Source organism: Chionomys nivalis, chromosome 10, assembly GCF_950005125.1.
Source record: "Chionomys nivalis chromosome 10, mChiNiv1.1, whole genome shotgun sequence".
Lineage (NCBI taxonomy): Eukaryota > Metazoa > Chordata > Mammalia > Rodentia > Cricetidae > Chionomys > Chionomys nivalis.
Genome location: NC_080095.1, coordinates 45,674,957 through 45,702,543, shown reverse-complemented (window position 1 = coordinate 45,702,543; position 27,587 = coordinate 45,674,957). Strand labels below are relative to the sequence as shown.

Sequence of the window (27,587 nt, the reverse complement as noted above, 5' to 3'; positions counted from 1 at the left end):
ACGCCCGACTCTTGCCTCCACCCTCCCTACCTCCTTAGCATCTGCCTGTTTTTGCCCTTTTCCAGGATACATGGCTTTACCACCTCACAGTGGCTGCAGGTGGCAGCAGTGCCAAGGTGGGCACTGTCTATGAGCAGCTCATTGGGAAACTGATGGATGGTGAGGGAGACCCAGGTAAGGCAAGCATGGCCATTACTGCCTGGGCTGAAGGGAAGGGGCAGGGTGCACACAGGACAAGAAGTAGAGAGCCCTACTATACCTAAGCTGTATGTACAGTCCCCCATCCCATGCTCCAGAGCCTCTCTGTCTGTGGCCAAAACACTGAGGGAACCACTGTATGTGAGGGAATCTGGGAAACAGACTTTCCAGACACCTGGGTAAATGTTCTACTCTGTTTAATCTGTAGCTTTGCTAGCTATGCAGAAGACTCGGGGGCAGGGGTGGAAGCAGGGGAGGCAGCAGCTGGTTAATCTATAATTAAGAGTTTGTTAATATATGAAGCCTCAATTTGGACTCGACTAATCTAATCCTGGGACGTCTGAGAGTCCTTATTTGGCAGCTAATTCTCAGGGCCCTCATGAACTCTCCGGAGTACACAGCCCACATACCTCTTTATTACTGCTCTGAGGGCCGGTCTGTCCCGATTCTGCAAGGAAGGCCGTCCCTGCATGCAGACACTTGTGCTCAGGGCTCTCACAGTTTTATCCGCTGGCCCGGCTGTGCCTCCTCAGCAAAGCTTTGGCTGCCTTCCTCAACAGCCGTGTGAGGGAATGTGCAGTTTGCAGTACACACCTACATGCCTTCAGTCTGTAGATAATCAACCCAGAAAAACCCAGGGTTCCCAGAGTTAAGCCACTGTCTTCCCTGCAAGTCAAAGCTGGGGCTGTTAGGGAAGGCGGCGAGTTCTCTCTGGAGTGACTGCCACTGCTCTCTGGTCTGTGCTCTGTGTAGACTCCCCGCTCTGGAGACACCCCATGCTGTGTTACAGCCGAGATGGGCTCTGTACCTCCCTTACCACCCTGCCCTCCGAGGCCCTGCAGACGGAGGCTCTCAAGCTCTTCAAGGTAACATGGGAGTGGAGTCCAGGCCTATTGGCTGTTGGCGCCCACATGTGGTCGGGCTCTGCTTGGCACAGCTCGAGCCCATCCCAGCACAGGAGACCTAGTGATTATGGGGTGGCCCGAGGGTTGTGGAGAGGGAGAGAGTGTTCCACAGGAACCCCTTTATGGCAGGAATGTAACCCTCTGCAGGCCAGGAGGAAGCTCTGGGGTTCTGGGAAATGCCCCCAAAGTTCTCCCTTGTGGAGTTGCCGCCTCCTTCAAGTATCCACAGAAAAGGCCTGGATGCAAGAATCAGAGATTCTGACCTAGTTTAGTTTTCTTTATGCCCATCTGTATTTTCTGGCAACAAAACAAAACAAAAAACCAAAACAACCTTGCTAGGGGCTAGTGTGCTAAATGTCCATAGTCACAGCGGCACACAGGAGGCAGAGGCAGGACCTGGAGCTAAATGCCAGGCTGTGCTACCCCATCTTTCTCATGCTTATGCAATGGAAACACTACATTTAAAGAAGGTGATTCTGCCCCTGAACTAGCTGGTCAGCCTCAAGAGCAGAAAGTGCTCCCTCCAGAAAGGGCTGTTTCAATGTTCGTCAGTGAGCTAGCTACCTGCCTCTGCCTTCCGAGTGCCCAGATCAAAGGCGTGCGCCACCACCGTCCAGCTACTAGAATCTTCCTTGAGGCTCTGCTACACCAGTGCATGTCCCAGGAATAACCAATGGGGTGCTCCTGCCTTGTACCCACTGTCCCCTCCTTCCAGTCCTGCCAGCTCTTCATCAACGTGCCCGTGGAGGCTGCCTCGGTGGATTACCATGTGTCCCTGGCGCAGACAGCACTACAGGTCTGCCTTGTTCACCCTGAGCTACAGAGTGAGATCTACTGCCAGCTCATGAAGCAGACCAGCTGCCGCCCACCCCAAAAGTACTCTCTTATGCAGGTGGGCACACGCTGGGGACATCACTGGCTAGAACCATTTCTAAGAATCTAAGGGGGTAGCAGGTGCCTAGGCAGGTGTTCTCCAATCCTCACCCACGGGCAGCTTCTGCCAAGTTGTTTGAGCATGGCTGCCTGATCTGTGCATAGTCAGAATGTGACTGCTACCCTGGGCATTGCCTGACAAGGGAGTTGAGGTTCTGGTGTGGAGAAAGAATAGTGAGGGTTTTGTAGCTCAAAGCCGCAAGAGCGGGGTGCCCGCACTCATCCCATGCTGCCTGTGTTCCATGGCAGTGCTGGCAGCTCTTGGCTCTGTGTGCCCCACTCTTCCTGCCTCAACATCACTTCCTCTGGTACGTCAAACAGCGGCTTCAACGTCATGCAGATCCCAGGTAAGCAAAAGTATTTCCCCTGTTCCTCCTACACCATTGCTGCCATGTTTCAAAGGGATGAGGGGAAGACAAGATTGAATTGACTGCATATCCCCTCAGATTTGCTTGGGGTTGAGAGACTTCACCCTTTGCCATGTACACATGAGCAGTGGAGATCCGAGCATACTTTAGCTTCTTTGGACACTGATTCATGTGTCCTTGGGTATTTTGGGAACAGTCTCATGTGAAGCCATGCTATCCCAAATTATCCCCAAATGTTTATCCGTGTTCTTCTGGTTTACACAGAAAGATATCTATGAGGGGATGGGGGTGTAGCTCAATGGTAGAGCACGTACCTGGCATGTACAAGGCCCTGGGTTCGATCCCTAGTACTAGTGTAAAGAAAGAAACAAGAAAAGAAGATATCCATGGCAGACATGTGCCGCAGATAAGGCCTTAGGGACAAACTGCAGTTGGTGAGATGGCTCCGCCAAGGGGACAACCTGGGGTCAGTTCCCACAACTTGTCCTCTGGCTTCCACAGTGTGCCTCCCCGAAATAAAAATGCAATAACTTCCTGTACCAGTTTCAGTCCTCCACACCCCATCCAGTTACTTTTTATCCTAGCTAAGAGTGGGTATGCACCTCAGGGTGCCAAGAGAAAGGAATTCCTACTATCCCAGTCTCTGCTTTTAGAAGTGAAACTGGCCAGTATGCCACCTACTGCCAACGAGCAGTGGAGCGGACCCTGCAGACAGGGGAACGGGAGGCCAGGCCGTCACGTATGGAAGTAGTGTCCATCTTGCTACGGAACCCCTTCCACCACTCTTTACCCTTCAGCATCCCTGTGCACTTTGCCAACGGGACTTATCAGGTAAGGACATTAAGCATGCTCCCTACCCCAAGTCTTCCCTATCACTGCCCACAGGATACTTCTAAGTGCGCTAAGCCTTGTAGGCTTTCAGATTAATAGGCACATCAACAAAAGGGGTGGGCCTAAATCTGAAGTGGAGTGCCATGATCAGTGTGGGTGTAGAGAAAGGAGCTTGAATCCCAAAGCGTCTTGAATCCTATTTGGTGCCTTAGCCCCACTGCATGAACACGGAAGCTGAAACACTGGGCCAGAAAGTAGCATGAGATGGAACCCCAGAATATTGACTGTAAAGGAGTGGCTGGGCCTGTCCAGGTCCAGTTTACAGTGAGCAGGCTCAGGTTCCTCTGCATGTGAACGCGGAAACCAGCTGGCTTTGGCCTCCTGCGCTCACCCTGTGCCACCCCCAGTGACAGCCGCTCAGGAAGACTGCTGATTCAGGGTGCCTCTCCCCCATTTCCAGGTGGTTGGCTTCGATGGCTCCTCCACAGTTGATGAGTTCCTCCAGCGGCTGAACCAGGAGACAGGCATGAGGAAGCCATCCCAGTCTGGTTTCGCCCTCTTCACAGACGATCCTTCTGGCAGAGACCTGGAGCACTGTCTTCAAGGGCGTGTCAAGGTAAGCACCCCCCCTCTTACACACACACACACACACACACACACACACACACCCCTCTTAGCTCAAAGATAGGTGGTGGGATAGAACTCGTCCGTTGTGTGTCTAACTTGTCAGCGGCCTGTCTGATGTGGAGACCAAGACGATCTCTTCAGGCCAGTATTTCCGTGCCATCCTAAAATGGATCTGTGCAGGCAGGGAAAGCTACATGTGACCTTGATTCTGGAGACAAGATTCTCATCATCTTGTCTCCCTCAGGGGATTAGCAGCATTCAGGGGGAGAGCCTCGTATCTCAGTGTAAGGACGAGGAGGTCCTGCCAAGCATGCCACCAATTATATCTGTCCCCTTATGTCAACAGCTATAGCATAGATCCAGTGGGTGCCACGTTTGCACCATCACCTAGCTATACTCCATCTGCTTATGCTTATGGTATACGTTATAGATTCAACCATAGTTTAGGGAGGTAGGTCCTCATGGCACCTCTGCAGGTGAAAGCCTTTGAAAGAGACAGCTGATCTGTATGGTGGTGTGGGGCTAGTTCCATGAGGGTATTAAGCACTTGTGGGAATGTACTGCCACACTGGATGGTGCATTTGGCTCCAGCATCTGCTTCCTTTGCTGTTCTAGAACGAAGGGCTAGTCTTTAGCAGTGATGAAAAAATGCCACATATCTTTCTAGTAAAGGTATGGGCTCTGGTCACAGCAGGCATTTGGGTATATTTATTGAAAGGAGAATATGGTGAGTGAAATGGAGCCACGATACCATGGGTTTTAACTGGGGCCTGCCTTGTTTTCCAAGAGGTCACACAAAGCCAATGAGGCAACAATATTTCTTGTATGCTCACTACATCCATGGTGCCATCCACCTCTTCATCAAAAGGGAATTGGTAGGCACCTCCCATCCTGACAGTCTGGGGCCTCAGGGAAACCTCCTAAGGATAGAACCCTTACTCAGCTCTGCCAGAATCCAGCTCTGGCTGAACCTCATTCTCCTCACAAGGAGCTTTTCTGACTTTGGACTTTTGTCTCTTCAAGATCTGTGATGCCATCTCCAAGTGGGAACAAACACTGAAGGAGCTGCACCCAGGAAAGTCTGAGGGTGGGACACGCGTCGTGAAGCTGATGTATAAGAACAGGTCCTGGGAGCCGCCTGAGGGTGGGGTGCACATAAGGGCTGCCACTGGGCACCAGTTCATCACCTCCCAAACATAATGGCTTGCCCCAATAAGGCAGAGGGGTCTATAATTACCACTAGCCACCCTCCTGATCCCTAATGAGACCCTGGTAGCTCAGATGTTCTGTCAGCCTTCTCTGTACTACCTCGTGGACATGTGTATGCACACATGCCACAAAACCATACCAATGTCATGGGATGGCTATATGTACCTTATGTGAGGGTACAGTTTTGTGTAAGCACCAGATATTTAAAGCTAGGAATAAAATTTTCCTGTATTTCAGGACATACACAAGTACTTCCTACCAATTTAAACAGGAGAGATCTATCCTAGTATGTCTCCAGGCAAATAATTTCCATCCATCTCTTGGAGTCTTAACTCAGACCCTTAACAAGCTGTGATTCTAGGCACCAGATTCCTCATGCAAAGTGCAGTAAGTCTGGTGGTTTGTTCAGAACTGACTCCTGTTGCTGCGGGTGAGACTTGCATGTCCACAGCGAGGTTAGACTTGGCTACGAATTTCTTGGGTGGTAGAAAAGAGGCTGACAAGTGGCATAAACAGTTATCTTAACTGTAGGGATCAATGCAGAGAAAGCTTTCTCATTCTTGTGTGGGGTGCCAGCTGAGACCTGGCTTCTTACTGTCTTCCCTATAGGCTATACTTTCGAAGTCAAGTCAAAGGGGAGACAGAGCGAGAGCGGCTGTTACTTGCCTTCCAAACCAGTGGAGAAATTGTGGCAGGAAGATTTCCCGTCACCAAGGAGCTGGCTCTTGAAATGGCTGCCTTGATGGCCCAGGTGAGTTTCTCTGTTAGAAAAACCCGAGACCTTACAGAAGACTGCAGATCCTGAGGCAGCAGGAGGGGTTCTGCACTAGAGAGAAGGGACTCCTCGCTCACCACACACAGGCTGTGTGCAGATGGGACTGGGAACTGGAAAACTGGCTTTAAGTCCCAGTCTTCTTCCAGTGTGAGAGCCTGGCCAAGTCGCTTTTGAGTGCTTCGGTTTTTTATGTCTGTGGGAAACGCGATTCCCTCCTGCCTGCCGGTGTGTAAAGGAGCACTGTGTGTGGCACGATGCATGTGGTGGACTTTACCCCACATTCTAAGTAGAAGACTAGAAGAGCACACGCTCAGAACGATTCTCCTGTGTGTTTTCTTTTTTTTTTTTTTTTTGGTTTTTCGAGACAGGGTTTCTCTGTGGCTTTGGAGCCTGTCCTGGAACTAGCTCTGTAGACCAGGCTGGTCTCGAACTCACAGAGATCCGCCTGCCTCTGCCTCCCGAGTGCTGGGATTAAAGGCGTGCGCCACCATCGCCCGGCTCTGTGTGTTTTCTTTAGGTGACTATCTGCATGGGCTGTCCAGGACACCTCCATGGTTCCTGATGTGGTAGCACACACATATAATCCCAGCATTTGGAGAGCTGAGGCAGAGTTGGCATAAATTCAATTCCAGTCTGGGTTCCAAGCTCTTCGTAATTATAATCATCAATATCTGTAGCAAGCCACATGCTAATATTTCAGATGTATTTGCCTCTGTAGTTTTCATCCCCATTTAGGAGAAGGAAGTTTACACTCAGTTTAAATAACTTGAACAAAGACACAAAACTGCTAAGTGACAGAGCTGATTCTTGGGCTAGCTGTCTGACATCAAGCCCTCTTCTGTCCTCTGTAGTCTGAGGCACCTTCCACCTTCTAGCATTTAGCTCAAAGTGACAGTTGATCTAGACAATCTTATTAGGACCCTGAGGATGTTTCCCTAATGTCTATGAGGCATAGATAAATTCTTATCATCGTCATGTGATAAGCATAATGGGTAAGGGCTGTTTACCTCTCTAACAGCAGCCCTTTCACCCCCCAAACCCGTGACTGTTAACTCTTTCTACCTCAGGTGGAATACGGGGACTTGGAGAAGCCTATCCTGCCAGGCCCTGGAGGTACACCTCCTGCCAAATCTCAGCATCTCCTCCAGCAGGTCCTCGACAGGTTTTACCCAAAGCGCTATCGAATTGGAGCCCCCCCTGAGCAGCTGAGGTAGGCTGGAGGCAAGGTCTTACAGAGGAAGCCTGTGGGGAAACCTCAGGGCTGTGATGGAAACAGGCGGGCACTTCATCGGCACCATTTCTTTCTGTCCACTCAAACCAGGCATCTGGCAGATACGATGGCCACCAAGTGGGCAGCATTACAAGGCTGCTCCCCTGCTGAATGCATCCGCATCTACCTGACTGTGGCTCGGAAATGGCCTCTCTTTGGTGCTAAGCTCTTTGCTGCTCAGGTGAGTGACAGCAAAAGGAATTACCCAAACCCCCAGAATGCTGTTTCTCCCTTCTCTGCTCATATGTCCATTAGTCTAGTCTGCAGCCCCCACCTCACTATCAAACCCTAGGAGTTGCCATCTCCCCCACTCTGGCTGCTCCAGAGTTCCATGGTCTACCGTGGAGTTATAATTCATTGTTTATCTTCATGCTTCCTTTATTGACTTGCCAGTGCCTCTGCTGCAAAGACAAGCTCAACTAATTCTCACACAAGGATTCAGACCTAAAAGTCTGAAAGACAAAACAGTGTATAACCTAAACAAACTCATCTCTACTAGCCACCCAAAAGGCCACAAGTGAGAGAGATGGACCACCCAGGGGAATCAGATTACTCAGACAAGTAACTCTCACCTCTACACGAAGGCCAGGAGGCAAACAGTAATTTCAGTTGGACATTTTCCTCAGTAGGTGTCTGGTATGCATGAACTTTGCAGATAATCACAGACATTACCCTGTGACCAGACATTATAATCAGACATTGAGACTGGATCTAGGTTCTGATCACTGCAGCTACAGATCAGAAAATGGACATCCACTCATCTACATAGCATATATAGATAGACTGTTGAATATATACTATTTCTAGTTCTAGCTGTTTAAAGTTACAAAAATGAACAAGGGCTGGGGAGATGGCTCAGCAGTTAAAAAGCATTGGCTGCTTTTCCAGAGGACCTAGGTTTGATTCCCAGCCTCCATATGGCGGCTCACAACTCTGTAATTCCAGTCTCAGGGATCCGACATCCTTTTCTGGCTTCCTTGGATACAGGCACACATGTGGTACACAGACATACATGTAGGCAAAACAACTATACATATTAAATATAAATTTTAAAAAATGTTTTAAAGAAACGAACAGACCAGTCCCTGGCCTTTAGGAGGCTTTCTAGCTAGTGGGAACAGAATCCTCGGGGAGTTGTACATTGTTCTTCATACTCACTTTTCAATCTTTCTAAGCAACATTAATCTCCTGTTTAATTTTGGGGATATGCTGGGGACCAAACCAGGACCTTGCACAATGCTAGAATACTCCTGCCCCCTAAGCTAGCTATACCTCCAGCCTTTGTGTGTGTCTATATGTGAGCATAAATGTTCACAAGGGCCATGCAGTAAAAGTACAGTGGTATTATAAATAGAATGCCACTGGCCTGGAGAGTTGGAAAAAGTTTCAAAGAAAGGATATCTGTCTTCTCTTCCCCCCAGGGTTTTAGGTAGAGAGATGCCTGGAGCACTTCACTGTAGCCCTCAAAGAAACACCCAGGAAATGGCTACCAAATAGTCACAAACTCACCGAAAGGACCTAAAGCCCATCCCACTGCACTCTTGTACTCCTATTTCGTTTATAGTCCCAAGGAAATTGGCTAAAGCAAGACGTATTTTGCTTGTGAGAGATTAGGGAGCAGGAGAAACTGTTACCAACCGAGCTACACACCAGCCCCTAGGTCGGCCTGTATTCTACTACCCGGAGCTCTCCATACAGTGTGCTGGCAGGTGTGACGCCCTCCACCTTCCGAGTTGGGTGGCAGAGCCCCAGGGCCAAATGCCTCCTGCCACAGCATTCCTGTGCTGTATAAATGCTATTCTCTGCTTTCCATGATGATGTGACTGCCCATCCCTCTGGACATACCTTCTTTCTCAGAATCTCTAACTGTGGGTCTGATGGGCCTTTCTGTTTCTGCAGCCTGCCCAGCTGTCTTCTCAGGAGAGCACTCTGGTGTGGATTGCTGTGAATGAGGACGGTGTCAGCATCCTGGACCACCACACTATGGTATGCGAGGGAAAGGCTGGTCCTACCCTTCTTAAACACTTGTCTTATCGTCCCTGCTCTGGACTTAGAGGCCTGAGCTGGCCATGGTCTTCCTCTTTCTAACCTCTGTCCCAGAAATGCTGTCCTATAGTCTAGATACAACTTACAGATATCGGGATTTAACTCTCCAAATTATCACCACCTTTGGGGTTCTCCCTTCCTGGTAAAGGCTCCCTATGTCTAGAAGAAATAGGTACGGAATTTCCCCTGAACTCAACTGGCTCCTTTCCACAGCAAGTGAACATCAATTATCCCTACTCTTCAGTGACAACGTTTGGTGGCTGCAGGGATGACTTCATGCTTGTGATTAGATCCATTCCAGACCAGAGCTCTGGAAAAAGCCATATTGACAAGTTGATCTTCCAAATGCCTGCTCCCAAGGTGGGTCTGACAGCTACAACAATTTACTCTGGCCTGGTGTAATATAGTAAGCTTGGTGCTTAGAGAAAACTTTGGGAAGGTTCTGCCCCAAATACAGTTGTTGGCCTTGGTGTGTGATCAGCATCCCAAAGGGTTCAGGTGGGGTAGCATGTCCATCTTGCTACTGAGCTGGTACTTAGTAGGACTACCTGATTTAGCCGTAGCTGTTCCTCCTTTTTTCAGGAGGGGACTGTGCACCTCAGAGACTCTCGGGTCAACAAAGGTACATTTGTTGTATCCTGCCTCTAAACATCACACTAGTCTTTTTCGGGCTTTTCTCCTGAATGAGCAGTTTAAGAGAGAAAGCAGCAAAAGCCCAGGAAGGCTATGTGTGTACCCAATGTTATAGCCAGTGAGAAATTCAGCATTCAAGACAAGGCTAGTTCAATTTCTTCACTTCTCTGACCTCAGATCACAGAAGCTACCTTCATGATCGCCAGCTACATGAACCACTGTTCTGCAACTGTGAACCTATCCACCAAGCTGCCTGCAGCCCGCCAGCCCCGAGACCTGGATAGACAGCAGCTCTTTGCTTCTGTTTCCTGCACTAAGGGGCCAGCTTTGCTGTGAACGTTCCTCCTCCCCACACCCCTGCCACCACTGGTGCCTCTGGGATTAGAGTGTGTCCTGGAGCATGCTACTACTGTGATGGGCCTAATGGCCCCTTCCGAACCTGTTCTGTGAAATGTGTACTTCAGGGTCTCTGAAACCTTTGTGCTCTTTAAGTGCCTTATCTTTCAAGGCCCAGCATTTTAAGATCCAGACCCAACATCAAAACCACTTACTATATTTTTTACAAGAATACTGACTCTGGATGCTACCTGATTCTAGACTGAGACAGGGATGGCCCATCGTTACAAGGGCAGTGGTACTGTATTTGGGGCTTCTGCACTGATACTCAGGGAAGCTCATCTTTTTATATTGTACATGGTCCTTATGTGGGGGCTTATACTTGAAGTTTTCTGAACATCCCTGAACAAAATAGGACTAAAATTCCTAATTCACCTAAGTTCTGGCAAATGTCTACAAATCTCTAAAACTGGACAACTTTCCCAGATGGAAAGACTGACAACTGGAGAAAATGACAAGCCTCCCCCTGGTGAGGAGGCTTTGCTACGCTCCACTGGGGCTGCAGCTCTGATCTTTTCAGGACAGCATGCTATTCCTGTTAAGATGAAAACTTTTTCTCTCACACTGGACTAGCACAGGCAGGGACAGATCCAGTCTGCACCCTCCCTGTGTCATTTCAAGGCCCACCAGGGCTTAGTGACGGCTGTGCTCACTACTGAAGGACGAGGTAGTCATCGTCTCTCCACCCTCTGAAAGACCAAGCATGTGAGTTTTGCTTGTTGCTGCTGTATGAGGCCAGGAGACAACACATCGGAAACACTAAAGACCCCCCCCCCCCCAGTTCCCAGAAGGCCTGGATCGCTCCCCAACACTTCTGGTAGCTATCTTCTGAGAATTAACTGGAAGTGTGGGAGCTAGATATATTTGCCCTAGTAATACATGGAAGTACAAAGTTTCTTTTCAACTTTTGCCTTTCTGAGAACATTATACTCCCTTTCAACCCAGACTTTCTGATTTTGATGAAGATGACCTTTATCTCCACCTTCCCCCGAAAAAAATAGTAAAAACTGAAAGTTCATACTTTGATTTTCTAACATATAAAAAAAATCTAAGTTTATTGTATGGCTCTAAGGTAGTTCTATCATCTTTCAGTAACATGGTCAAGGGGATAGGAGCAACACCCAAGAAATAAGCTTTTAACCCAACAATGTGTTTATTGCACACTACAAATTAGTTTGTCAGAATGGCTCAGCTGCTGTAATCTTTCATTTCTCATCCTCTGGAGTGACAAACATGACTTTACAAAGGCCTAAACAAGCTTGACAGGCAGGAGCCATTTCTGTCCCAATGTCAACTCCTGCCCCAAGACTGGGTCCTGGGGTTCTAGTGGACACAGGTCTACCTCACGTCTCATCTCTCGGGTCCTGACGACTCCTTCCAGGCTAGTGTAAAAGGCAGAAAATGCAGTTCTAGTGGGCCACATTCCAAGGGGCCCTTAAAGCCCAAAAGGATGTGGTCTACTCTAGGGTTGTTTTTGTTTTGTAATAGAGTTACAAAGAATGGAACTATTTGTAATAGACCTGGAGGTCAGATTTGCTGCCTCCTTTTTTCTTTAAATTTTCTCCTCTCCTTTCTTTCCTTTCCTTTCCCTTCCTTCCAAAACAGGGCCTCACTAGGAAGTCCTGGCTGTCCTGAACTCAATATGGAGACCAGACTGGCCAAAAACTCAGCCACTGCCTTCCAAGTGCTGGGATTAAAGGCCTGCACTGCCTAGCCCAGCTCCCTTTCTCCTTCCTGATCTCTAGGAATCTCAGAAACTGTCTTAGAAACAAAGGCTTCTGTAAACTGGCTTCTTAATTGTTTAATGTGACAGTCCCATGTCTGGGAACCAACATGAACTCTCTTGACTTTTCATCTAAGCCCTCTTGGTCCCAGCAGCTTTTGAAGCAATAGAAAATACAGAGTAACAGAAAGGTACTAATGTGCTCGACACCCATGGCTGCAGTGCTGTGTACGCCTGTTAATAAAAAGCTGTCAGTGAACCAGCAATTCCTGTGTGTTTTGGATATTTATTTATTTTCAAGTTGAGACAGTGCCTCACCATGTAGCCCAGGCTGGCCTCAAACTTTCAATCCTCCTGTTGACACCTCTTGGGTCCTGGGATTATTGGCATCCGTAACACCACTAGCTAAGCTGTGGATTAAGAGTCATCCTGCAGAGATCATAGGTGCTAGATGGACAGAGGCTAGCTCTTTGTAAGGCATTTTATTCTTGCTAATTCATACATAAAAAAAAACTTATTCTTTCCCTAACTTTTAGACAAGAGTCCATGGAGATGGAAATTCTATTTTTCTTGTAGAATCTGGCACCAGTCTCAATACTCCACAGATTTTATCACAAATATAAACGTGCTCAGAAACTTCATAGAGTGTTCTTCATGTGAATTACTTTTTTGAGGGGAGGGGTCCTCACTATGTAGCCTTGTATGGCCTCAAACTTGAGACCACTGTTTATGCCTCGAGTTCTGGGATTAAAGCATGTGCCACTATGCCTGGCCTACTTTTGATGTCAAAATCCTTAAGGTTTCCCCTTGACTAGTAATGTAGATAAAATCTATAAGGGGAACGTTATAATATATCAAAACACTGAGTCAAGTTCCAGCCGCCTCCTCTATAGCTCTGAGATCACTCATCCATTTTGATTCCCAGGACTGTGTCCAGCTAGTGATTTTTACAGTACAGAAAGTAAACCAGCCACTATGGTCTAGGAGTCCTCTCCCATAAAGACAACACTGGTCTTTGAATGCTGAGATTCATGGGCTTGTTGATGTGGCTTTCTGGTGTGCCAGAATCTCCTGGCAGCTCCTGTATACTTCAATCAAGCAGTCCAAACGAGGCTTGGCACTCTGAATTCCAAAGGGGAGAAACGCAGAGTCAAGGAGAATAGAAGAATCCACTTGCAACCTCAATCTCTCACATACATCATGGCACAACTGTGAGCTAAGAGACACAGGTCAAGCCTTTGGGCACTTTTCTCGGAGCTCTCCAAATCTGGCCTTTATGGAAGATAAAAAGCTTGTTTGTTTGTTTTGAGACAGGGTCTCTGTGTATTATGGCTGTCCTGGAACTATGTAGACCAGGGTGGCCTCAAACTCAGAGATCTTACTGCCTCTGCCTCCCAAATGCTGGGATTACAGTCATCAAAATACAATTTTTAGCCTGACAAAAGCATATGACAATGAAACAGACCATCTCAAAAGTGTTACAAATTGTGAAATGCACCGCAGAGACAAGATGGGCAGTTTAAAATGTACATTCTGAAAAGATTTTGTATTATAAAATGTAACAACTAAAATTTAAAAGAGAAGCCACAGAATAAAAAAATTACATGTAGAGAGTCTATTTAATAAATGTTTACTATTGAAAAATAACACAAAATTATTACAAATATATAACTGATTTTTAGGTTCTACTCAGCTAGTAGAAAAAACTGACAGTTTAAAACAAAGGATTACAGTCTTGTGCTACCAATGGTTTTTATTGTAAGATCAAAAGAAAAGATAATCTAGACATTATTTAAAGCCTAGCAATAAAATAGTTAAATAAACATTTCAATATAATAGAACATAATTATTTAAAATAAGTATACTGGCTGTGGTAGAAAAGATAGGTAGGTAGGTAGACAGACAGACAGACAGACAGACAGAGAAAGAGAGAGAATATCTCAGCCTCACTCTATTAATGTAAACTTATACAATGGTAGACTGACAGTCTGGAAGAATGTGATTTGTAAGCAGAAATGATTATATGATTGGTAATCGTCTTCTAAGATTTTTGTGAATTATTATTTTTTAAAGTGTATCTTCATCAGAGAGAGGCTGCTGAGATCTAAAATAAATCCTAACTTTTACTCACTCTAACAGCAGAAATTCATGTCGATTGAACAAAAGAGACAAGGGCAAGCAGACAGAGAAAAGGTAGGCTTTCGCAGGAGAAAGGAAGACCACTGCTCACCTGGAAGACAGGAACTACTTGGGATATCTCATGTGGCTTCCCTGGGTCCTTCAATAAAATGCAGAGGTAGTAAATTACCTTCTGCTGTAAGAAAAGACACCAGACAGAGGTCTCAGTGAAACTCATCTTATTTCGTTTTCCTTCAAGGGAAGAATAAAATCCTTTCCACAAATTACCTCTAAGTAGTGAAATATTTGACAACTTTTGAAGTAGAAGAAAAGTTTATTTTTATCCTTTGTTTATTTATTTTTTCGAGACAAGGTTTCTCTGTACTTTTGTAGCCTGTCCTGGAACTCACTCTTGTAGACCAGGCTGGCCTTGAACTCAAAGAGATCAGCCTGCCTCTGCCTCCCAAGTGCTGGAATTAAAGGCGTGCACCACCACTGCCCAGCTTTCATCCTTAATCTTTATTTGATATATATAAAAAAAATCTTTTTGCTTTGTTTTTGCTGAGACAGGGTCTTACTATGTATCACTGGCTAGCCTGGAACTTGCTATGTACACCAGGCTAGCCTCACTCACAGAGATCCACCTCCCTCTGCCTCCCAGATGCTAGGATGAAAACGTGTGCAACCATGCATAGCAAATAAAGTAAATAATAATCACTGAATTGTAATGTACTCACAAATAGAAACATCAAAGCCAGATTAAGGTAACCATTCAAACACTTGCCAAGTCTCAAATTCTGTACCATCAGAATGTCCACTCTGAAACCACAGAGCTTTGCTTAGGATTTTATACTTTATCAATTACACTTTTATGCCACTTACCCACTACAAAACGGGGAAAATGACATAGAATTGAAACTAGAATAAGAATTAGCTTTACATCTTCCTTCATGACTTCATGTGTCCCTTTGCCTATATTTTGTTTTTTAAAGGATTAACCCCCTTCAAAAAAAAACAAAAACAGGCAAGTACGTTAGTATGAACCAGAAGTCCCACTAATCAGGAGACCAAGGCAAGTGGCTCCTTGGAACTAGGTTAGATATTAGAAGCCAACCTGAACAACATAGTGAGACCTCATTCCGAGAAAGGAAGCAAACAAATGCTTTTGCATCTGAGCTACGAGATATAAGACAAAATGCTGACTCTTTCTTTATCCATGACAGACTGCTACCTCTGCAGCAATCATGGTTTATGCATTTGCTATGCTTTTTAATAGAGTGTACTCCTACTTATAAAAAAAGCAAAAAGTTTGTTAGCCAGGCATGGTGACATATGTCTTTAATCCCAGCACTCAGGAGGCAGAATCTGTAGATCTCTGTGAGTTTGAGGACAATCTGGTTTACATAGTTAGTTCTAGGACAGCCACGGCTACACAATGAGACCCTGGCTCAAAAACAAACAAACAACAAGAGTGGGGGCAAGGAGCTAAAGAAATGGCTCAGCAGTTAAGAGTGCTTGCTGCTTTTCTACAGGATGGAGTTCAGCTCCTAGTGTCCATGTTGGGTGGCTCACAATCGCCTGTGACACCACCTCCCGGGGATCTGACCTCCTCTTCTGACCTCAACAGGATACATACACAGACACACACACATAAGTAAAAATAAAAATTTATAAAATTATGAACAAGCACAAAGAGAGGCAGGAGGATGGGAAGTTCAAGGCCAGCATAAGTTATACAGTCAGACCCTGACTCAGGAAAACAAAACAGTTTACTGTAAGGCAGTACAGGACTACACTTGGCAGCAACCACAAGCATCTTGTTTATTACATCTTTTGATTCATCAATGAGATGTCTGAGTGAGTAAACTATACCATTATGTAAGAATGTTCTGTACAACCAGCAAACTGGTAAACGATGCATTTCTTAGAACACACCCCATCACTGAGGAAGGCATGACTATAAAGAAACTTATTTTAATGTAAGTTTCTCTTTCATGGTTCATGAGCATGCCAGCCAAAAAATAACTACTTGTATTGGAACGGAGGCTCCTTACGTTTAATTCTGTGACAATGAATGCTTTATTAAAACTCCATTTAGATCTCAGCACTCCCCATGAGCTGACTGCCTCCATGAGATACCCTGTAAACACTTACTTACCATGTAAATAGCCTCATTAATGATAACATCCTTGACCTTGTCCATCTCTATGAAGGTGGTACTTTCTTTGCCAGAAGCATAGGATGAAGTCATCTGGATGCCAAGTGAATCAATGATTAACAGAGTCTCCTGATCAATCTTCACAAAATGGAGGTAACCAAGCAGGCCTATGATGGTGATGAAGATGGCAGCAGAGAGGATCATGCTATTCTGAAGAGAGAGCCAGACACAGACACAGGCAGGAAGATTACCAAATGCCCCTATGTGGATCTGTAACACACAGCGAGTTAAACCAACCATGAGGGAGAAGGCCTTTGCTCTGGTCACCAAGCTGTGAGGTGAAGAGACGAGGGAACAAGCATGGAGAGAGATCACTTTCTCTGGAGTTCCTAAAGTGTTTGGACAGCACGCAGAGTGAAAAGGATCCAGACTACTAATGAACAGATCTGGGATGTCCCAGCAAAACATCCGCCATCATCACATCTATCTCAGAAAATTTTCTTCCTAAAATAACAACTTAAGGACCCAGTGCTTTCCCTCCCCTATTCCCCCTGAAAAATATAAAGCACAGAATCACAGACACAGCTGTGAGGCACTCTGTACAGCAGCTGACACGACTCCCTGAATGACAGTCACTTATATTTTTCCTAATAGAATTTGGAATACATTCTGATTGGTTTAGAAGTAGACACATGTCACAACCCCAGCCAATGAGATGTGGTAGTCAGAGGTCTACAGAAGAGGCCAATTTATTTTATTATTATGTATTTTTTAAAAATATGAGTAGAAAGAATGGAGAAAGGAAAGCGGGGTGGGGGAGGGAACAGTGCCAGGGGCATTAAGATTAAAGCATCCAGGGATAGCCTATAATGCAAGACTTAGTTGGTGCAGAGATTTATTAGAAGTCAGTGGTTTCTGGTGGGTACACGCTCCCACAAAGACAGCCGAGCTGATGACTAAGAGTACACTGGAGAGTGTTCAAATGAGAGGAGCCAGGGTCAAATAAGACTCTCACTTGAACTCTGAGATCTTTGGGCCTTACTTCTTACTGTGTTAATAATGGCCTCATCATTTCATCTCCTTTTGTTCTGGGTTACTTACAGCTATGACCAAATGATGTGTTAAGGGGTGAGAAAAAGGTAGGCCGGTTGGGGGTGTAGCTTAGTGGTAGAGCATTTGTCCGGCATGAACAGGCCCTATTGGATCCATACCACTGCCCACTGCGCGCGCGCACACACACACACACACACCCCGCATACAAGAGCTCTGTATGTCCTTCTGTCTAAGACACATTTATAACCTTTACCACTTCTAAAGCTGCAATGTGGGACATTTTGTTTTGTTTCTTTCATTTGGTCTCTCACACTCCCGACTCTAGAAGGAAAAGGTAATCACTGAACTAGTCAGTGTCTTAGGGTTTCTACTGCCGTGATAACACACCACGACCAAAAGCCACCTGGGCAGAAAAGGGTTTCTTTCAGCCTGCAGTTCCACATCACAGTCCATCACCATCACTGGGGGGAAATCAGGACAGGAACTAAAACTGGGCAGGATCCTAGAGGCAGGAGCTGACACAGAGGCTGTGAAGGGGTGCTGCTTACTGGCTTGCTCACCCTGCCTTCTTATAAAATCCACCCAGCCAAGACTGGCATTACCCACATCAATCATCAATGAACAAAATGTGCCACAGGCTTCCCATGGGCCAATCTGGTAGGGGCATTTTCTCAATTGAAGTTTCCTCTCCCAAAATGACTCCAGTTTGTGTTGCTGACATAAAAACTAACCAGCACACCTAGAATCAATAAAATTCAGTAATGTTGAACCACATTCACAAAGCCATAAAATGTCTCACTCTTTGCACTGATTAGTCCCCCTTTAACCTGACTCTAATCAGATTCTTCTAAGTATTCTATGACCTCAGCATCTGTCTTTAATGGACTTGAATGCCCAGTCATCCAGGAATTGTGCTGAATTAGCTTGAGAGAGGTCATCCTTTGAGGGCAAACCCCAATGACTAATACATATCCCTACAGGCCCCATCTCTTAAGGGTTCCACATTTTGTTTTGCTATTGGCTTTTTCTGTTTGTTTGTTTTTAAACAATGAGCCTTAGGAGACATATCAAATCTATTTTTATTTATGTGTTTTGACTGCATGTATGTCTATCTGTGTAAGGATATCAGGTTCCCTGGAAGTGGAGTCACAGACAATCGAGAGTTGCCATGTGAATACTAGGAATTGAACCCAGGTCCTCTGGAAGAGTCATCTCTCCAGTCCCGACATATCAAATAGAAACTGTTGCATCTACCTTCTGCAGTCATCCTAACTGGACAATGGTTGTGATGCACACCTTTAATACCAGTACTGGGGAGGCAGAGGCAAATGGATCTGAGTTCCAGGCCAGCCAAAGCTACACAGTGAGACCTTGTCTCAAAACAAAACAAAACCCAGTCAGGCATGGTGGTGCACTCCTTTAGTCCTAGCATTCGGGAGGCTGAGGCAGGTGGATATCTGAGTTCAAAGCCAACCTGGTCAAAGAGTGAGTTCCAGGCCAGAAAAGGCTACACTGTGAGACCCTTTCTCTAAAAAACAAACAACAACAAAGAACAAAACAGGCTGGAGAGACAGCTCATCGGTTAAGAGCACTGGCTGTTCTTCCAGAGAACCTGGGTTCAATTTCTAGCAACCACATGGTGGCTCACAGCAGTCCGTAACTCCAGTTCCAGGGGACCTGACACCCTCTTCTGACCTCCTTAGGCACCAGGAGCATGTGGTACAGACAAACATACAGGCAAAACACCAATACTCATAAAATAAAATTTAAATAATATAAAAGGACAAAAAGAATATGGGTCAGAGACCTACAAAGACTAAAATATTAATTTGGCTTTTTAAAGAAAAGATTTGCTGACTTCTGTTCAGATAATTACTTTTGGCAGATAAATGAGAGTTAGAGCTGGGCCTCTGGTGACCCAGAAACATCAAGTTTCAAGTAACTAACTTCCAGGTGTAGGGATGTCTTGTAAACAGTACAAATTGAATAAACATTATGGAAGAAAGGCCAGATTAGATTCAGATGCAAGGTTGATACATAAGTGAGTCTAGCCGGGCAGTGGTGGCGCACGCCTTTAATCCCAGTACTCAGGAGGCAGAGGCAGGCGGATCTCTGTGAGCTGGAGGCCAGCCTGGTCTACAGAGGGAATTCCAGTACAGTCAGAGATACACAGAGAAATCCTGTTTTGAAAATGGAATGAAGAAGAAGAAGAGGAGGAGGAAGAGGAGGAGGAGAAAGAGGAAGAGGAAGGAGGAGGAGGGAAAAAAGAGTCTCAAATATTGAATACTGTGTTACTGAATACAAGTGTTGAAGGAAGTGGAAAGGAAGAAGGGGGAGAGAGGGAGGGGAGGGCAGGAGGGCCATAAAAGAGTGGAGAGGGAAAGAGAGGGCAGAGAGAGATTGAAACACACAGGACTGTCCCAAAGACTTCAAGGCAGCAGGCCCTCACTGGTGCAGAGAAGACAGTGCATGCTGGGAGGACTTAAAGCGCTCAGATTGGAATAGTATTAGAAGAACTATGAAGTCAAAGGCAAGGAGAATGACAGGATGAAGAACAGTAAATGCTCGGGGAATTTCACCCACTCAGCTTTCTGTTAAGATAATCTGCCTCAAAGTCCATTTTCCTGACTAGAATTCTAACAATGCACTATTCATTTGAGTCAGGGTTGGAAGCCACGTATTTGAATGTCTCCTTTGAGAGCTCTTTTCACTGCAGATATTCATTACCTTCATGAATATTTTGAACAGGGGCAAAGATCTGAAATTTGACACATAGAGCCCCAGGGAAGTTTTGGAGTATGAGGGAGCAAGCATTACTTCTGCACTTGGGGAACATTAGGGTTAATGCACAAGAGAAGTATCAGTACAGCAGGGAGCTGGCATGACCCACTCTGAGCTGGTGTGGTGCACACACCTTATGGGGGCCAAGACTGATGGGGAGAGAGGACAGCCTAGGCTACATGACAAGGCCCTGTATCTCCAAACAAACCAACAGTAGGGATACGACTGCCTGAGACCTGTTAGAAAGTCAAGCAGCTCTGGTTTTGAAGCCGCATCTGTCACTGGCCAACATCAAGACTATTACATGATTACTCTTTCTGAACCTTTGTTTTCTTCTAAGGTTGAAGTAAGAAATTCAGCAAAACAGCTAGCACTCTGGGCACGCAATATGTTCCTCCTTTCAGATAACTGCACAGGTATCTGGGATACAGGCTAATATTAAAGTTCAACTGGGCACGGTGATGTGTCCCTTTAATCCCAGCACTCAGGAGGCAGACGCAGGGGAATGTCTGTGAGTTCAAGGTCAGCCTGGTCTACAGAATGAGTTCAAACCAGTCAGAGCTACATGGTGAAACACTAATGCCCCTCCAAAAAAATAAAAAAAAGAATAAAAATTCCACTATATTCTAAATTGGGGGGAGGGTTAGGTCAACTTAATGACTTCAACTGATCTGTGAAGAAACTTTCAGATATAAATTAGTACAAATTAGGGTCTTTAAAAAACACTATTTATTTATGTTTTGTTTTACTTGAGACAGGGTCTCACTGTGTAGCCCTGGTTGTTCTGGAGCTCGGGATGTACACTGATGTAGACCAGGCTGGCTTCGAACTCCCAGAGATGCTCCTGCCTCTGCTTCTCTAGTGTTGGGATGACAGGCGTGCACCTTCACACACAGCCTACTATTTACTGTGTGGAGGTCAGAGGACTTTTGGGATCGCTCTTTCCTTCCATCATGGGAGTTTTGGGGACTCAGCTAAGGTCATCAGGTGGGTGGGCATCAGCTGCCCTTACCTGCTCAGCCACCCCCCAGGCCCTAAATGAATGGTCTTAATTTCATCTGTTTCTATGTAAATTATTACGCTTTGCCATCTGCTTTGACGGCACAAAAGCTCATGAGCCAGGTGTGATGAAACACACCCTTGGTCCCAGCTCTAGGGAGGCAGAGCAGGTGCCACATAACTTGGCCTATAATCCAGTTCCAGTACCACATATACTGAGACCCTGACAGAATAAAAAAAGAAAGAAGAAAGCAAATGGATGTTCTAATACAAACAATATGCAGATTACAGAAATAAACAGTTCTAGTGTACTTAGCTCTGGCGAGACCACACCAGGAATATTTTCATTTCAGGGCACTATACAGGAAACCAGCACTTATCCTGAGCAATTGGATGATGCTTTTTACTTGAAAACTGTCACAAAATCACGGCATTTGACCGTAACAATATTATTAACCATCTTAGATATGTGAAAAGTGAGGCTCAGAAAAAAAAAAAAAAAAAAAACACTAAAAGTCTGGAAACTGAACATTGAAAATACTCATGTCTTAAATTTGGCAATTCTTTAGAAAGTGCACCTAAGGTCGTGAAGCGGTGGTGCACGCCTTTAATCCCAGCACTTGGGAGGCAGAGGCAGGCGGATATCTGTGAGTTCGAGGCCAGCCTGGTCTACAGAGCAAGTTCCAGGACAGGCTCCAAAGCTACAAAGAAACCTTGTCTCGGGGGAGAAAAAGGTGTCCTTAAATTGGGGAAGGGTTGGGAGGGGGAGGCGGTTGACATGGCCTTGAAATGCAGAGATCAGAAAGAAATAGTGCGCTCCTCCTGCACACACACGTGCTCAGCTGTGTCTGCCAAAGCCCCTTTCTGGAATTCTGTGGTACTCTGGCTATTATAGGCAGTGAGGCGTGAATGGAGGAGGAGCATCCACTGACAGTTCTCCGAGGAGGTACGCTCTGGGGATGAGCAGGGCAGCCACCCAGTGAGGGAGAACAGCCCAGCCTCGGGACGGCGGCCCGGGCCCACGGGTCAGCCTTTTTGAAAGCGGCCGCCTGCGAGGGCCGAGCGCCGGCCTTTACCTCGCACAGGGTGAAGAGTCCGTAGGCCGCCAGCCACACGGCGCAGGTGACGGCGGTCAGCGAGCGCAGCGACAGCCGAGCCGAGCTGAGGCCGAACTCGCGGCAGTACGGCGAGTAGTAGCGACGCCGCAGCACCACGCGGCCGCCGCAGATATCCGAGAAGCTCTTCTCGTCCTCCATGGCCGCGGGCGCCAGGCGCTCGCGCCGCTCTAGCGCACCCGGAGGACCGAAGTCTCGCCGGCTCCCGACCGTTCCGGAAGCGGCTCGGCCCCGCCCGCCACGCGCTCCGCGCAGCCGTAGTTGCGCACCGAGAGCAGGGCAAGGGGTTGATGCTGGTTCTCCCAGTTTGTCCGTAGCCCAGGCTCCCCAGATACGTGGCACCAGTTTCAGACAGATTAGGATCTCTGTTCACTCGGTTGACTCATTTATATTGCTCCTCCAGAGTGAGCCCCAGAAATGGTCCACAGGTGTGTGTTCATGCATGCATGCATGCATTTCCTTGCGAAGGAATATTAGGTGCTGATGATTCCCTGTCCCCCCTCGTAGCTTATTTTCTAGTAGGAAAAAGCGATATGGATGTAACTTAAAGCAGTATTATTGGCAAAAATGTTCAGGCCAGTAGAGAAGGACTGGGCAACTGTAAGTGAAGCTCTCATCACTAAACCTACAAGGATGAAGGCCACACTGGTCTGGGGGATGCTGGGGAAGAAAATCTCCAGAAAATAAAAGGACCGGGCAAAGCTTAGAGGCTGGAACAGGGTTAAGTCACAGAAATCAAAAAATTAGAGAGGCTAGTATGCACGGGGAAACAAAGTTAGGAACGTAGGTAGGCCTAAGACCCGGGTTTGGGCTGGACAGATGTCTTCGTTGTTAAAAGAGTGTATCAATCCCAAAGATGGGAGGAGAAAGACCACAGTCACAAATCATCATGGCCACATTAACGAAAGCAAGCTGTTAATTAAAGTGAGCTTTTTTATTCACATACACCGGCTGCCTCCCCGTAAGGCAGGGTTCAGGGGTCTGTGTTGGATGTGAGGAAAACAAGGTGTTTATAGCTCAAGAGTAGAATCTGGCGGGCAAAATAGGATTACAGGAGCAGAACATCAGCATGACAAGTTAGTCCATCCTGAAACAAAAGCAAGCTTGCAAGATAGGCATAACAAAGTAGTCATAACAGGTCGTCATAATGACGAAGTCATAGGTGGTCATATAACCTTTTGAAACAAAGGTAGGGTTGCAAGACGGTTATAAATAACTTTTTCAAAGACATGATGGCCATTCCTGGAACAGGCAATACAGAACCATTTATAGTTAAGGTTCAGACTGGGTTCTTAAAATCTTTTTGCGGAGCTCTCGTTTTTAGTATTTGCTACCTGTAGATTTGGCAGTTGTAAGAAGACCGTGTTAGGAGCCGTCCTGGTGGCTCTGCAAGGAAAGGCACCTGCCCCAGGCTGATGGCTTACGTTTGCTTCATGAATCCACAGTGGGAGGAGAGAGCCAGCTCCCACAAGTTGACTTCTGCTTGCCACATGCTCACTAGCTATGACTTGTGTGCACCAATAAATAAATAAATAAATAAATGTTTTGTTTATGCTTAAGAACACTGTCTTATAATGCTTTATTCAATTTGAGTTTGGTGGGTGGTATTTCTTTTTTTTTTTTTTTTTTTTTTTTTTTTTGGTTTTTCAAGACAGGGTTTCTCTGTGGCTTTGGAGCCTGTCCTGGAACTAGCTCTGTAGACCAGGCTGGTCTCGAACTCACAGAGATCCGCCTGCCTCTGCCTCCCGAGTGCTGGGATTAAAGGCGTGCGCCACCATCGCCCAGTGGTGGGTGGTATTTCAAAACAAGTTCCACTCTATAGCCCAAGCTGGTCTTCAACTTGTGATTCCTCAGCTGTCTCTGAATGCTGGGAGTCTGCCATAGCTCGTGTGAGAGAATTATAGACTACCATGCATATAAGGCCAAATTAGAGTCCTTATTGGCCAGGGACCACGAGCAGGCTGGAGCCTCAGAAGAAGTCTTGGCCCCTGAAGCTTAGGGGCATAGCAGTGCTGCTCCTCAGGGTCCCTGGACAGTCTTTAGTGGAAGGGGCAATGCCTTTTCAATCACGTGTCACAGAGCTCATGGCCAACATGCCTATGACCGAAGGTGGGTTAATAAACCATAACTATTATTGTTATTACTGGTTTTTCGAGACAGGGTTTCACTGTGTAGCCCTGGCTGTCCTGGAACTCATTCTGTAGACTGGGCTGGCTGCAAATTCATAGAGATTTGCCTGCCTCTGCCTCCTGAGTGCTGGGATTAAAGATGTGCACTTCCATACCCAGCCAGGCTATTGTGATTTGAACTGTGCTGATACACACAATTTTGTAAAGAAAAATGAACAATTTGAGAATTTTGTCTATTTCTATGACTTTATAATTCATTTAAAATAGCTATGTATCAGCCATTAAGGTGACTTATCCAGTAAAGGTGCTTGCCACCAAGCCTGTAAACCTAATGTCAATACCCAGAATGCACATGGTGGAGGGAGAGAAATCCTCTGACCACCCTCATGCCCCCTCCCCGCCCCACCCCCTTTATTTACAGCAGAAGAGGTGGCTCAGCAGACATGAGTGTTGCCTGCTCTTTCAGAAGACCGGTTTAGTGTTGTGTAAGGCAGTCACAACTGCCTGCAACCCAGCTCCAGGCAACGTCTCGCCCTCTTTTGGCCTCTGCAGGCACCCACAGGAGGCAAAAGACAAACGCAGTGAGGTCTAGAGTAGTGATAAAGAGGAGACCAACCCCAGGAGTCCAAAGCCAACTTGGGAGTTCCAGGCCAGCTAGGGCGACCTAGTGAGACTACGTGTGAAATAGCCCCAAACGAAAGAGCACTACTAAAACAAAACAAAACAAAACAAAACAAAACAACACTAACCTTAGTTTGTAAGCCGTTGTTCTACTGTTTTTCTCCTCAATGACAAAGTCTAGTAATTAGTCTATGTATGAAAAAACTGGAAGAGCCTGGTGCAGAGGCAGAGGCAGGCAGGTCTCTGTGAGTTCAAGGTCGTCTTGGTCTACACAGTGAGTTCCAGGACTGCTGGAGTCGTGCTGAGATCCTGTCTCAAACAAAACAAATCAAAACCGTAAATGTCAGGGAGATTTCTCAGCCTGAGCAAAAACACCAGGACCAGAATCCAGATTCACAGTTTGCTGGGTGGGTGTGATGGTCCACCTGTAATTCCAGAACCCCAGAGACCGGAGCTCACTAGGGCAAGGTAGACTGCAAGTTGGGGAGCTCGGGGACCAGCGACAGGCCCTTTGTCAATATATAAGGTGGAAAGCAACTGAGAAAAACTGGCATTGACATGGGAATTTCACACAGCCATTCACACACGCCCACTCACCTGCACACACACTTGTGTATACACACACGAGTATGTATATCACATACACTCAGGGTGGCAATTGAAGGCTGGGGGTAAGACGGAAAACAAGTGCAGACAGCAGAGCTTTTGTCTGTGGAGTCACAGCGCCCTCTTGTGGCCTTCTATGATAGTGACACTTGATAGTTTTCGTTTAATTTGTAAGAACATTTGGCTTTTGTGTGGAAAGTTTTTCTCTCCTCCTAATATCAGCATGTCTTGTGTCCTAAATAGGATATCTTCATCTAACCTCTTCCATAAAGGCTCATGGATCTAGTCAGAAGAGAAGAAGGAAATGATTCTAAGAGCCAGAGGTGGTGGATGAATCTAAACACAGCAGGATTGATACGCATGAGCTCAGGGGACCAGGACAGCACAGGTTCAAGCCAGACTGGGTCCTAGCATTAAGAGGGGGACATGGACACAGGTCCCATCTTAACCAAAAGACCTGTTTGCAGTTGATTGCTGGTAAAGGGGAAAACGGTTTTCTCCATTGGAGTGCCACTGAATACACTGGGCATATGAATCACAAGCCAGGGTAGACCCCACACTCAGGAGCTGGCCAACACAAAATTATCTCCATGTTTTTATTTTTCTGTTGTTGTTGTTTTGTGTGTGTGTGCTTTCTGTTTCATAAAATTTAGTTTCAGGATTATAATAGGTGCTAAAAGTGTATTTGTATGTTTTAAGATGTGATGAGACAAAGTCTTAAAAACCATCCTGGGACCGGGCGGTGGTGGCGCACGCCTTTAATCCCAGCACTCGGGAGGCAGAGGCAGGTGGATCTCTGAGAGTTCGAGGCCAGCCTGGTCTACAAGAGCTAGTTCCAGGACAGGAACCAAAGCTACAGAGAAACCCTGTCTCGAAAAACTAAACAAAACAAAACAAAACAAAACAAAACAAAAAAAACCATCCTGGGCAGTGGAGGTGCATGCCTTTAATCTCAGCACTAGGGAGGCAGAGGCAAGTGAATCTCTGTGAGTTCGAGGCCAGCCTGGTCTATAGAGGGAGTTCCAGGACAGCCAGGGCTATACAGAGAAACCATGTCTTGGGAAGGGGGGGAAAAAGGATTTTTCCTAAGATGTAAAATGATTACCTAAGTTTTGAATGCGAGGAACTGAGGTGGCACTGGAGGAAGAGAGAAGGACTGGCTTATGCAGAGAAGAGTCTCCTCTGGCCTCCACTGTTAGACTTCAGGCATCTGTACCGGCTGCTCTTAGGGTCCCGACAGATACATCCTCAGCCACTAAGAGCACCTCTGTGCACATTCGCTGTGTTCCCTTTAAAGGGTGGGCTCGCCCACCTCGGGACTCTCTCTATCTCTCTCTCTCTCTCTCTCTCTCTCTCTCCCTCCCTCCCCCTCCCTCCCTCTCTCTCTCTCTCCCCCCTCCTCTCTCTCTCCCTCTCCCTCCCTCCCTCCCTCTCTCTCTCCTTCTCTCTCTCCCTTTCCCTCCCTCCCTCCCTCTCTCTCTCTCCCTCTCTCTCCCCCCCTCTCTCTCCCTCTCTCTGTTTCTCTTCTGCCACTCTTGTCCCCAGGAACTACCCTCTATCCCCTCCCTGCCCCCTTCTCTCTCCTCTTCCGATAAACCTCCCATGTGAGCCCTGTTGCACGGCGTGACTTCTCTTTGTGGTGTTTTTGTTTTCTAAAAATTACAACATCCACTCTGCCTGCTATGCAAATCAAATATTTAGGATTGATTGGTTGGCATTGTGATGAGGGATTCCCCTCTGTATGCTATGAATATGTTTTATTACCATTGGCTAATAAAGAAGCTGCTTCAGTCTATGGCAGGGCAGAATAAAGCCAGGTGGGAAATCAGAACAAGATACAGAGAGTAGGTGGAGTCAAAGAGATGCCATGTAGCTGCCAAAGGTTTAGTTGCCATTAGGTAAGCAGAGACTGCTCTTTTGTTTCCTAGCTGCCCAGACCCAAGTAACCACACAGAAACTATATTAATACAACACTGTTTGTCCTATATTAGCTCAGGCTTTTTTTTTTTTTTTTTTTTTTTTTTTTTTTTTTTTTTTTTTTTTTTTTTTTGGTTTTTTGAGACAGGTTTCTCTGTGGTTTTTGGAGCCTGTCC

At 46.3% G+C, this 27,587-nt stretch overlaps 2 protein-coding genes across 5 annotated transcripts in view; one reads left to right on the top strand and one right to left on the bottom strand.

The window, feature by feature from the left end:
* Positions 1–11,892, top strand: part of Plekhh1 (pleckstrin homology, MyTH4 and FERM domain containing H1) — a 47,069-nt gene extending 35,177 nt beyond the window's left edge. Inside the window, exons 17-29 of the mRNA XM_057782439.1 lie at positions 66–174; positions 952–1,064; positions 1,819–1,995; positions 2,286–2,383; positions 3,058–3,235; positions 3,696–3,851; positions 4,886–4,986; positions 5,681–5,822; positions 6,914–7,056; positions 7,168–7,297; positions 9,016–9,102; positions 9,376–9,522; positions 9,973–11,892. Of these exons, the coding sequence (XP_057638422.1) occupies positions 66–174; positions 952–1,064; positions 1,819–1,995; positions 2,286–2,383; positions 3,058–3,235; positions 3,696–3,851; positions 4,886–4,986; positions 5,681–5,822; positions 6,914–7,056; positions 7,168–7,297; positions 9,016–9,102; positions 9,376–9,522; positions 9,973–10,131 (1,740 nt within the window). The 3' untranslated portion in view covers positions 10,132–11,892. The remainder of the gene's footprint in view (positions 1–65; positions 175–951; positions 1,065–1,818; positions 1,996–2,285; positions 2,384–3,057; positions 3,236–3,695; positions 3,852–4,885; positions 4,987–5,680; positions 5,823–6,913; positions 7,057–7,167; positions 7,298–9,015; positions 9,103–9,375; positions 9,523–9,972) is intronic.
* Positions 11,893–12,134: 242 nt separating this feature from the next.
* Pigh (phosphatidylinositol glycan anchor biosynthesis class H) lies at positions 12,135–22,330 on the bottom strand. 4 transcript variants are annotated; one of them, XM_057782441.1, is made up of 4 exons: positions 22,100–22,330; positions 16,191–16,400; positions 14,145–14,225; positions 12,135–13,036 (listed from the first exon to the last, which is right to left on the bottom strand). In XM_057782441.1, the coding sequence occupies exons 1-4, from the start codon at positions 22,277–22,279 to the stop codon at positions 12,944–12,946; spliced, it is 564 nt and encodes a 187-aa protein (XP_057638424.1). In that variant the 5' UTR covers positions 22,280–22,330; the 3' UTR covers positions 12,135–12,943. The 4 variants fall into 4 exon arrangements, with proteins under 4 accessions (XP_057638424.1, XP_057638423.1, XP_057638426.1 ...); XM_057782440.1 differs by having other exon boundaries at positions 14,145–14,228; positions 22,100–22,328; XM_057782442.1 differs by lacking the exon at positions 12,135–13,036 and adding an exon at positions 13,055–13,186 and having other exon boundaries at positions 14,145–14,228; positions 22,100–22,329.
* Positions 22,331–27,587: the final 5,257 nt, after the last annotated feature.